Source organism: Anas platyrhynchos, chromosome 5 (genome assembly GCF_047663525.1).
Source record: "Anas platyrhynchos isolate ZD024472 breed Pekin duck chromosome 5, IASCAAS_PekinDuck_T2T, whole genome shotgun sequence".
In the NCBI taxonomy this organism is placed as follows: Eukaryota; Metazoa; Chordata; class Aves; order Anseriformes; family Anatidae; genus Anas; species Anas platyrhynchos.
Window position 1 is genome coordinate 52,943,890 of NC_092591.1, and position 11,974 is coordinate 52,955,863.

The 11,974-nt window shown below is 48.0% G+C and overlaps 1 protein-coding gene across 5 annotated transcripts in view; it reads left to right on the plus strand.

Moving 5' to 3' along the window:
* PRDM11 (PR/SET domain 11) overlaps positions 1–11,974 on the plus strand; it is a 46,382-nt gene that overhangs the window by 25,216 nt on the left and 9,192 nt on the right. For 2 of the 5 annotated variants that reach the window (XM_027459733.3, XM_027459732.3), the window contains exons 6-7: positions 7,419–7,606; positions 10,788–11,438. In XM_027459733.3, coding sequence (XP_027315534.1) covers positions 7,419–7,606; positions 10,788–11,438 — 839 coding nt within the window. The other 3 variants (XM_072039059.1, XM_027459734.3, XM_038179297.2) reach the window with 3 other exon arrangements.

An 11,974-nucleotide genomic window follows, 5' to 3' on the forward strand; every position in this document is an offset into this window, starting at 1 on the left:
CTTGGTCATTCTTTGCATCTATCTCGGGAGCCAGTTGTGCTATTTCAGAGGTAAAATTAATACAGCTTGAGCAAGGAGATAGTGGACAGTTGCAACAACTGAAATATCATCTCTTCTTATACTTGGCATGCCTCTACCCATGAACTGGCACATCACTAGATATTTATCAGACTAACAAGAGCTTTCTGGTAGTGTTTTGCTTTGATTTTGTTTTTGCATCAAGTGTGCTTGCCCGGTAAATATAAGGTCCTGTTGCTGCTATGCCTGACTGCCTGTTCACCTTACCCAGTGGTGGCAAGCCACATAGTGGCCTTGCAGTACAGACTTTGTGAGCAGCAAATGCTACATCTGTGTCTTTCTTGATGAGGAGGATGTAAGAAATAATGTGGGAGCAGGGGTCTGGCATGAGGAACCAAATGTGTCGGGTATTTTGAGGCTCAAACAAAAGGCCAGGCACCTTTGTCTCCCCAAAATACTGGAGTGTTCTAGCTAGTTGTGATTTTGCAGAAAGTGAGTCGTTGCTATGGTCTGAAATTGGTTGATCTTCTAGTAATGAATAATGCTATGTAGAAGACACCGTGGCAGCTTGGACTCCTCCTCAGTTGGCTGGGTTTGCCCACTCTTCAGGCCTCTTGTGGCTAAGCTTGTCAGCCAGCTGCTAACCTTGCAGCGCGTGCATGTTGAGTTACACACCAGCATCTACAGGCTGCAGGGGTGGGGGGGAACTCTTTTTCCACACGCTTTGAGATACCTTGAAACAGCAGTCAGAGTTGTGAGGGTTTTCGCGTTAATAATTCATGCTTCCTTTTCTGTTTAAGCTGAAGATGAAGAGATGCCAGGCACTTCTCGGGAACACTGCTCCTCCTCGCTGAAGAGGGCCAGTGCAGGAGTCAGCCAGCTCTCTGGGCCCTCCTTCCTCCACACCTCCTCCTCGTCGGAGCACTCAGAAGCTATCAGCCAAAGGCAGGAATTGCACCGTCCATCACCACGCACCTCCTCGTCCTGCAGACCCCCACGCCCCCGCACAAGGAGCCCGCCCCTCTCCAGCTTCGATCGCCAGCTTCTTCATTCCCACTCGCAGCAAACAGAGCTGTTCAGGCAGTTCTGCCAGGAGCTAGTGGCTATTCACAGGGACATGGCAGAGAGCATGCATGTCATCGGTCAGAAGATGGCTGACCTCACCAGCCAGGTTGGCCAGATGTGCCAAACCCTGTCAGAAATCCGTGACGGGGTCCAGGCTTTCCATAGGATACAGGGGCCTAGTGTCGTGCAGGGATCTCTTCTGCAAGCAGCTTGCACAAAACCAGCCCCTGAGCCCAGTGCAGAGTCTAACCAAACCCCCTCAAAGCAGACTCCTCCTGCACGGACTACCAGGTCACGAAAGAGAAAGCACCATTTTTAGTCTGCTTCTTGTAAAGAAGGGTGCCCTGTGCTGAGCTGCTGCATGCTCGCGTGGCCTCTACATGTGTATTAGAACTATGTGGGGAAGGTCAACAGCCACCCCCAGCCCATCCATCCCCCAGCTAACATCTAATAAAGCACTGTGAATTATGGCAGCTGAATAGTAGTGCTGTCCCTCTGCAGTGGCAAAGAGGAATCTCAGACCTTATAGAGCTTGGGATGTAGGGCATCTTTCTATTCATAGAGATTAGGAGATTTCACTGTTTTCCCCATGCTTTAAACACTCTGTAAGCTAAGAGATACAGTAGGGAATCATTATCTTGATCTCTTTTTGTACCTGTGAAACATTATTTACTGAGGCAGTGTCCTAGAGAGCTCCCTTTGCAATCAACCCACAAATCTACCCTAATACAGCCTTCCCCATCATCTTCCTGTGAATTAGTGTATGCGCTCTGCAGAGTCTTAACTAACAGATGCATCCTTACAGCTCTAAAGATTTATTGCTCATTATTTTTATCTTGTGTTCAGCAATAATGGGCAATTCAGGGCTTACTGTGACTGTTAGGCATAGGTTTGGGAAAAGGTATACAAAAGCAGAGCATATGCAGGGAAGGAAAAAAGCTCAAAGCTGAGAGAGCTTTCTGCCATCAGAATGACAGGAGAAAAGATCTGAGCTCTGTGTGGCATTAGACTGCTGAGAAGGGCTGCTATGGCATGTGCCTGGATGCTGCAATACCACGTGCATTTATATCAAATAGTTTAATCTTTGTCTCCTCCAGTCTTATCTGAAACCCTCACCTACCTTTCACAATTTCACTTAAAATACGGTTATTTCGTAATATGACAGATCTTAAACAAAATTGTATCATATTATTTCCTTGCATGTTGTAATCTTTAGTTTTGAATCACCTCTCCCTCCTCAAAATGTGAGAGACTGCACAGAAACAAGGGAAGATACAGGGCCTGCTTCTGACCTCAAGGACAATTTGGTTTTGTGTCACTGTAACTCTGTCAATTTCAGTACAGCTACTTGGGACTTGCTCAGTATTACTTAGGGTGGAATCTGTACTGTGTTCTTCTATCATGAAGAGTTTACAACCTCAGTTCCCAGCTGTATAGTTTAAGTTCTTGAATATGTTGGTATTATACTCCTTCCTTTTCCCTTAGAGATGCAAGAGAGAACTGTTAAAACATTTTAATTGCTTTAGTGCTGCATGAGGTTTCCATGTACAATCCCAATTCCTAAACTAATCTTTAATAATGTCACCTCAGGTGGTGATAACATATTTGGCAGCTTTTTTACAGCATCTCTGTTTTCCACTTGATTTGCACATCTGCACCTACTGTGCTGCCCCCATCTCCGGATAAATCTGGACCATTATCGTGTCATGCCTCAGCAGGGAAGAGGGCCGAGGTGTTATCCACATACAGTTAGCACACCACTGCTCTCTGGGCTGTTCTATTGTGGGGAAAGGTGGGTTGCTGAAAACTGTTCAAGTTAACATGAATGCCCATCATCACGTAACGTGTGGGCTACAGGCTTAGCCAAAAAGTTGTATAAATTTCAGCAGGAATGGGACATAGACAGCACAGAATAGCAGAAGGATGGCTCATTTTATGTCTTCTTGAAGGATCTTTTTCAATCTGTTGGCCTGTCCTTTGAAAGCATAGTGCAGTAGCTTCTCTGATGGGAAGGTGACTGTATGTCTCCCGTGTCAGGCATTCCTGATGTTCTTTTCCTTTTTTCTTCTTAATTATTCTGTAATCCTAATTCAAGTAATTTATTTTTAGTGGTTTGGTAAAAGGCCCTGGCTCAAGGAAGTAGAGGTCTGGTAAAAAGAAAGACCTCCTTTCTTCTGAGGAATGACCCGGTTTGGTTTTGTGCAAAGGAAGTTCCTCATAGTGCTGGCACCAGACCAGGGCACTTACCTTCCTGTGAGGATGTCCTTTTACTTCTGTTGTACCGTTTGTGTTCTGCAAAACTCACAGTCTCTCTTCAGTTGAAGGGAAGATTGGGGAAAATGGTCTAAGTGGATCTAATAATATGAATCACGGAGAAATGAAAAATGGTGATATGTTTTAAAGGCTTTCTGAGTCAATACAGTGCTGCTGCTATATATTCGAGGTAGGATTTTATATTTTTATAATAAATGGTCCCTGCTGATGTTCTCCCATGGATATACTGATAGGATTAGTTCCTTTGATGTTGTCTGGGGGGATTCCATGCGGGAACCCTCAGGTCAGCAGAGGAGGAGGCTCCTGCCAGTGCTGAGCGCTGGAGGGAGTTAGGGGTGCTGTTGGCATCGTCACAGCCAACAGTTTGCCTGCACAGATGCCTTGAGAGAGAGAGAACCCGTTTTCCTTGCACAGGAATTGCAACCTTCGTACAACCCCTCAGAGGCTGGGCTCTGGTCTGGAGAAGGAACCTTGTACTATGGACTGCCTGAGTTCTCCCCCAGTTTCCTCTGTGGACTATTACAGATTGGCCCAGCTCTGGGGACCTGTTGCCTGCCCTGTGTAGACCCCTTGGTGGAATGGCTTTTCTGTACTGGCTCGCAAAGGATACTTCCTCCTGCACACAGCATGTTAACTGAAGTAAGTGCCCGTGTTAAAGCAAACTGCTGTGCTCAGCCCCGCTGTCTCCATGTCTTGTCCATGCTGAAGAAATCCTCTCTCTCAAAGTATTTTTGTTAAGATTGCAATAAATATATAACACTTTTAACACAGCTGCTGTTGAGTCATTTGTTTCTCTCATCAAATTTCTGCCTGAACATGTTACACGTCGCTCCAGACCCTACCCGTCACAGATGCTGAGTCTCCTCAGGAGCGCTCAGCATCGGAGAGCTGGGGCCGTGGTTGAGTGGTGGCCCCCATGGTGCCTGCCTGGGCTGCTAGCAGCTCTCCTGCCACAGCAGCCCTGTGACTTGACCCACCTTGACTTTGGAAAGACCCGTGGCCTTTTCCTGGTGGTGCTCTGATGACAGGCTATCCACAGAGCATCGCTGGGGCTAGCCAAAGGATGAGCAGTGGAGGGGTCAGCAGGGAGGGGGAAGGCATGGGGCAAATTTGGGAGAGGAGCAGAAGCCTGAGCTGCTGGCTGCAAGGTCTCCCTTGCACCCCACCATCTCTCCCAGCTGCTCCTGTTGACTTGCTGCTGAGGCTGGGGAGGAAAAGGCCCTGGCTGCGAAAAAATACTTTGCCTTTTTTTAAGTGTGCTCACTGGACTATCCCAAAATGTGACACTTTGGCTTCCTAAAAGGGCCATGTCTTAGAAAAAAAGGATTATGAGGACAGTCACATCTGGGGCAGGTGCCCCTGTGGAGCTGTGCTTCCACCAGCCATGGGGTTGATCCAAGCCTCCACAGCAGCAAGCAGAGCTCGTAGATGCTCTCCTTTGGTGCCAAGACTGTCTCAGCGGCTGGTCCTGAGCAGCCTGGGCAGAGTCTGTTGTCCTCAAGCCTTGCTGAGAGCCTGGTCCGTCCCAGGGCCCAAGTGGTTGGGAGGTCCATGCCTCAGGGCAGATGAAGTGTCCTCCTTGGAGCTCCAGATGGCTGGGCCTGCCCCAGCAGTGGTCCCACCCCTGCTCCTCCTCCAGGGATCACAGTCCCACAGGAAACCTGCTGTGACAGCGGTGCCATTTTTGTCCCAGGTGTCTGAACAAAGGTTGTTTGTTGCCTTAGTACCAGTTGCGTGTTGGGCATGGGGTCTCCTCAGGCAGTTTGTGGCCCTGCCTCGCTGAGCAGACGGGTTTAGGAGTGGCTCAAACCATGACGTGCAGCAGCACTGGGCGTCTTAGCCCAACAAGTGGAATTTGAGTTTTATGCAATCCTTCCTAACCTGTGTAATTTGTGCCTTTGGGGCTGCTGGAGTCAGGGCTGGGCAGCGTTGGTTGGAAAGCATTTTGTCTTTGTGGATGATCTCATCCGCATTCACATTACCTCAGGAAATTATCGCGGATACAACCTTTCTCTCTCACAACGTAAACCAGCTCCGGGCTGCCAGCAGCCATGAAGAAACGTGTTAATGACCGTATTATTCCACAACTGTCTGCGAAGGGCTTTTTTAACCTCTCAGAGAGAGATCTCCAGTGCCAGTCGCTGCTGGGCAGCAGCGCTGACAGACTCTCGGAGGCAGAACCTTGGAGGAGCTCAGGGGCGGGAGGAGAGCCAGCAGGAAAAGCACACTAATGCTTAATAAAATACTTCATAAGAAAAGAGAGGAGTGGCTAACCAGTCTCTCCCCTCTGTGTACAAAATGGTGTTTTAGAGAATTTTCTAACCCTCATTGCTGGGAGGCATCCTGGCATTTTGCTGGCATGGGGGAGAGCAGCTCTGAGGATCACCCACGCAGCAGAGCATCAGACTGACTGCGGCAAATGGCTGCATCTTCTGGGTGCGGTGGCAGGTCTGTCTGGATGACCACCACAGCTTTTGTGATGACTGACATCCAGAAGTGTCAGCCTGGCAGCAGCAGCTGAGCACCTTTGCTGGACCTCCTTCCCACCACACTGCTGCGGGCCTCTGCGCCTTCTCAAATGCATAAACCAGTGGTCTAAAGGTTTATTAGTTTTGTCATAAAAAAAATACATAAAAATAAGAGTTAATAAAAAGTCAATGTTTGGCTTATTTTGGCAATGTCAGAGCCTGCTTAAATAATTGCTGAAGACTGCAGAGCATCCCGGGTAACACAGCTGGGAAAAATGCAGCTGATTCCAGGCACATGCACAGTTGCTTAACATTAAAACCAGAACTGCTGCAGCCTTGGGCGGTCTGAGACACTGCCGACTCATTTTCTGTGTTTTGTGGGAAGTTTGACCAAGTTTATGACCTTATCTGTGTGGGTGAGCATGGTCACATGCATGTGGGCTGGTGTCTTTATCTGTGCATGCACGTGGCCAGAGAAAAAAGGGCATTCAGAGAAAAATTGACAGCTTCCTTAAGCCAAGAAAATGCCCGTGAGCTAGAAGGGAACGTTTGGGCAAGGGCTGGTAGCAACACACTGCTCGTCTCCATCAATGTCACTGCAGCAGGGAGTGCTGAATAACTGAGGCAAATGGCATATGAGAGGAAAAGGTTTTCAGCTGTGAACCAGTCAGGTCTGCTCGCAGGTCTTCTAGTCCTGGGCAGTTGTCAGGTTGTACACAGAGGCAGCTAGAGCCATATTACCAAGCCTTTTCATGAATAGTACGATCCTACCTATAGATCTCTGTCTAACCAAGTCGCACAGGGTGCCAAGTGGTTGGAGTAGTGAATTAGTATGTTTCTGCTGAGCTGAAACTTAAACGTTTTATATCTAGAAGACAAACCCCATGCTCAGAAAGCAACTTTTCTGTCGGCACTGCCCAGAGGTCCCCACAGCACGGTGCTGGCATTTCAGTTAGTGTTTCCCTAGACTTCAGGGCTGAATGTCAAAATGCAAAATCTTCCAGTACTGGCACGAGCTTGGTTTCCTGTTGGACTACCAGCAAATACCCCTGTGCATGTTGGGTATCTGTCTTTCTCTCCTGAGTTATCTCAATTCTGCTTGATCAAGAGGAGAGAAGCAAGGAAATCTGGTTTCTACTAAAAGGAAGATAATGTTGGGAAAGACACCAGAAGAGTCTGCCATATTCAGGATGCCCCTAAGAACAAGGGAGGCCCTGGGATGTGAAATGCTGGTAGGGAATCTAGAAGTCCTTGTTTCCATCACCAGGCAAAGAATCTTCTGCCAGTGAGAACCTGCATCACCATTACTGGCAGAGATACTCCTTCAGGTGGGATGTACAGTGTAGTAGTCGCTTCCCCAGCAGAAATGGACTCACTGGTTTAGTGCTCCCTGGGTGTCCATGCTCGTTGTCCTGTACCTCTGGCAATTTGCACACCATTGCGTATAACTCCATGCTTTCCAGTCTGGCTGTGTCGATGGCTCTCTCTGAAGGTCATTCCAGCATCATCACGGTTGTCATCATGGTGCAAGGGCTGGGGGGGTGCAGGAGAGAAAATGTGTGCTTCACGCCTGCCTTCTCACCTCGCCCTCAGGTATGTCATCATCTCCCGGGAGGAGAGGGAACAGAACCTGATGGCCTTCCAGCACAGCGAGAGGATTTACTTCCGTGCCTGTCGTGACATCCGTCCTGGGGAGAAGCTGCGGGTCTGGTACAGCGAGGACTACATGAAGCGGTTGCACAGTATGTCCCAGGAGACCATCAACAGAAATCTCACAAGAGGTGAGTCCCTCTCTTTCCACCCTTTCTCCAGACCCTTTGGCCGCCACGTTGGTTGCACCAAGTGCAGTGGGTGAAATAGGTGATGCCCAGGCTGTGCGAGGAGAGCTGCCCTTGTACACGCAGCTCACATCTGGGCAAGAGCCCCCGGCTCTGCGTGCCATGGATGGAAGTTGCTGCATGAGAAGGACAATGTAAACACTGTCATGGGGTCGTAAAAGAAAGATTTGTGTTGTGTTGTGTTGTGTCATGTTGTGTCATGTTGTGTCATATCGTGTTGTGTTGTGCCATCTTGTGTTGTGTCGTGTTGTGTTGTGTCGTGTTGTGTTGTATAGTCTGTGTGCTACCAGGGCCTGATACAAAGCCCAGGAATCCCCTGTCACAAAACTTTCTGGCCTGAAGATCGCCAAACTGGTGGTCCCAGAGACAGGCGCTGGGTTTTTCTTTGAACATACCACTTTCTCTGGCTCCCCTGAGCAGCTTGTTCAAGGGAGCTCTGGCTGGTTTTGCGTGCATATGAAAGAGAGATTTCCTTGGTGTGTTTGTATGTCCATTTTCCTGGCTTAATTTATCTCCTCTTTCTTCAGAAAGATAATTTGGGATCGGCGCGACATCAGCTCCTTAGTCTTACAACCTTAGAGTGCTTGTACAACGTACAGGAGGCTTTGTACTTGTCAGATTGATTCTTCCCTGGATAAAAATTGTTATCTTATCTTAGCAATAGTCATGCTGGAACAAACCCAGCGGTCCTTTAGGTCAGCGTAATGTCAGCACTACAGGAAGCTTTAGAGGAAGGCAAAAATTCTTAATGCATCTATTCATCTGTACAATGCTGAGACCTGAAGTTAATTAAGGGCATTTCTTTCCAGGCCTAGCCACAGAACAGCAGGGCCTCAGAGGGGCAGCCACACTAAAAATAACTTTCTAATTAAAATTCCCGTGTATATTATTACACAGCTGCTGTTGCTGCCTTGACTTGGTAAAAGGTGTCTCCTCTTTAAGCATGGGGTGGACAAGATGTCCTGAAAAAGCTGGTTGTCCTCCATCACCTTGGAGTTCTTATGCACTTGCAGTTGTTACATCTTGATGGCCGTGCTTGGGCAATTCCCACGTCTGAATTAACACCGGTATGAGTGTGCGTTTCTCTGTTAATGACCGTATTAATCACCGAGTGATCAGGTACACGCCGCAGTGGTTTTGCTGCATCCCATGCAGATGTTAGCTGTCCAGATGGCTTAGTACTTTCTGAAAGGACTGCAGCAGACAGGCTGTGCCCTGAGAGGAGCTGTGTTGCAGCATTGGTCTGGAGGGGCTCCAAGGCTGTGAGCTCTGCCCTACAGACTCGCCTTTAGTCTTGATTCATCATGGTGCCATGGTTTGTGTCAGCTGAAATGATAACAGTGCTGTGAAGATCTGCCTCTGAGCTCCTCAGGACCTGCCATATCCTGCCTCACACTTGGGCAGAAGCTTAGGTGGCTGTGTATACATCCTAGAAAATTCCTGACATCTCAGTGAGCCCATCCTTCAACCAGCTGGGCTCCAGGCTGTGTTCGCAAGAGGAGCACAGGAGTGTTGTTAAAACGGAGCATCACTTAGGGCCACTGCTAGACTTTTGAGACATCGCATCCTCAGCTGGGAAGGCACCTGGGGAGGCGATCAGAGAAGGGCACAAAAATCTGCTGGGCTGTTTCCTGTTTAAAAGATTCCAAATTCCCTGCAGATGAACCAGTAAAGTGAAGTCACAAGCTTTACTAACTCACAGAAAGTAACATGGTTCCTGGGTTTTGTTTCTATCAGTGGTTTCTGACCCGCCTCATCACTGGAGTTGATACCAATAATATGAGGGATCGTCTTGTGATTTCTGGCTTTTCCATAGGGCCAAATCGTTCAGTTGGCTAGGGGAAAAAATCACCAAGAAAGAAGAAGGATCCATTCTCTAAAACCCTACCTCTGCCAATAGTTCTTAGAGTCCATAACAGAGAAGATGTTAGGACAGAGACCCAAAGCTCTGCCCGTATAAATTCTCCAACAGGATGCGTTGCAAACAAGGGCTGTTGTTATGGATTCGCTCAAGAAGTGTCTGGGGTTCCCAGCCAGTATCAAAACCCAGTACAAAACCCCTGCCATGCAGGCCAACCCTTTTTATGGTGCCTTACTCTAACTGTTTTTGAGTCTTGCATCTTTTCTGCATTCTTAGCATTGCTCTCCTTAGAGAGGGAACGGTAGCTTTTACTCCGTAACTCTTATGAAAGCATGAATACACTTTAAAAGCAAACAAAACCAAAAAGCAGCATAAAGCAGCGTCTTGTTTGGGAAGCCATCAATGCTTGAAGTTATTTACAAGATAGAAGAATGATGGAAATTGAGCCAAACCTATCGTCTTTTGAATTTCCAGGTAAGGAAATCTGGCTATTCCCTTTATTTTAAGCAATTAATAATTTGTATGAGGTTGCTTTTATTAATGTGTTTTGTTTTTTTTTAATCACTGAATGGCCATGCTCTTAGACTCCACTGGCACAAGCTAGGTACCCCATCCTTGGAGGGCATACACCCATTGTAGCTCAGTTGACAATGCGTACTTTGGGCTTTAAGACTGCAAGTTATTTTTACTCCTTTGCCTTTGCATTTCTGGAGCAGCCTCCAAACTGAAAGAGAGTAAAGGGGGATGCAACCTTTGTGCTGTGGCGTGCACAGATGCTGGGGTTCTCGTGAAACAGTCTGAATCTCTCGCTGCACTGCTGTACACTCGATACCTTTTACCAAGTCAAAACAGGCACAGGTCTTCCAGCCAGCCAAAATGGCATTTGGGCTCTGGGCATTAGGTTCCACCATGATCAGTGATTTACCTCATAGGCTCCTTCCACCACAGGTTGGTTATACCGCTAGGTTAAACAGGCTGCCTGTAGTTTCTCTTCTCTTTAAAGTGTGTGGGTCCTACTCCGCTGTGGCTACCCAGGACTGTCTCTGTTTTTGCGGACGTGCCCATTAGCAGGGCTCCTCCTCTCGCGAGCCTCGGTTTCCACTGAGTCGTGTCAGTTCCCTGGTTTATAACGCAATGTACAGACCTGCAGGGATTCAGCCTACCTTTTTGTTCTTTTTTTTTTGTTTGTTTCATTCAAGTTTTAGATTGAGGGATGTTGCTCGGTTCCCGGTGATAATCCCCACCCCTCATTTTCCTTTCTAGGAGACAAAAGGTTACAGAGGGAAAAGTCAGAAAAGAATGTGGAAAATCAAGAGGACATGAGGGGGCCACTCCAGCTCACTACATTAAAGCAAGGGAAGAGCCCCTACAAGCGCAGCTGTGACGAGGGGGAATCTCACCCCCAAACAAAGAAAAAAAAGATTGACCTCATCTTCAAAGATGTCCTGGAGGCTTCATTGGAGTCTGCCAAATTTGAAGAGAACCAGTTAGCAACAAGTACACCACTTTCCATCAGAACAGCATCTAAATACCAGGCTGAAGACATTTTTGAGAGGTGTGGCACTGCCATGCAGCACGGCTCCCTGAACCTCAGCAGAAACCGGAGTGAAGAGGAGTGGAAGATCCCCCATGGTTCCTCTTTTAGTTCTGCCAAAGAAGTGGGGATCCTTGATGACGATGAAGAAGAGCCTCTGTCTCTGAAAGCAGACAGCCCAACTGAGCTGTCACTGGCCTCTGCGCAGGGCAACTCCCATGAAATCCCCACCACCTCCTTCTGCCCTAACTGCATCCGCCTGAAGAAGAAGATCCGGGAGCTGCAGGCTGAGTTAGACATGCTGAGATCTGGGAAGTTACCTGAGCCACCTGAGCTACCGCCCCAGGTACCCGAGCTCCAAGAGTTCTCAGACCCCACAGGTAAGCCTTGCCGAGTATCAGCCTTCTCCAATCCCTGCCTAAGGAAAGTAGGGAGATGCCTGTGTGCTGTGTACCCATCTAAAGCGTTTTGCTCTGAGTATTCAGGTGAACACGTGGTTCCGTGGAAGGTTCGTTGTCAGGTTTTGTGAACGGGTGGGACAAGAACTGATGCTGAAGGCACAGTGGAAGACACTGTCTGGGAAAGACTCTGTATGACGACTCGCTCTATTTGTTGCCATTGTAATCAATCATGCACTGCCAATAAAAGAGACATTCCATTGCAGACAGTTTGTTTGCTGTATTTTTGATGCATTCTCTTTCAGCGGAAGCCCCTCCCCAGTACCTTACATGCTACCAAGAAGCATTGCTTGAAAGTCCGAATGACTCAGTGGCAACACTGAAGTTTGCGCTCTTTGTGTATGAAATAGTGTGTGCCTGGCTGTGTCAGGAAGGCTGTGCCTTCACTGGAAGGCACTCTCTGTTTTCTCCACTGCCTTACCACAAAACATGTGCCCCTTTTTGAAGGTATTTCATTT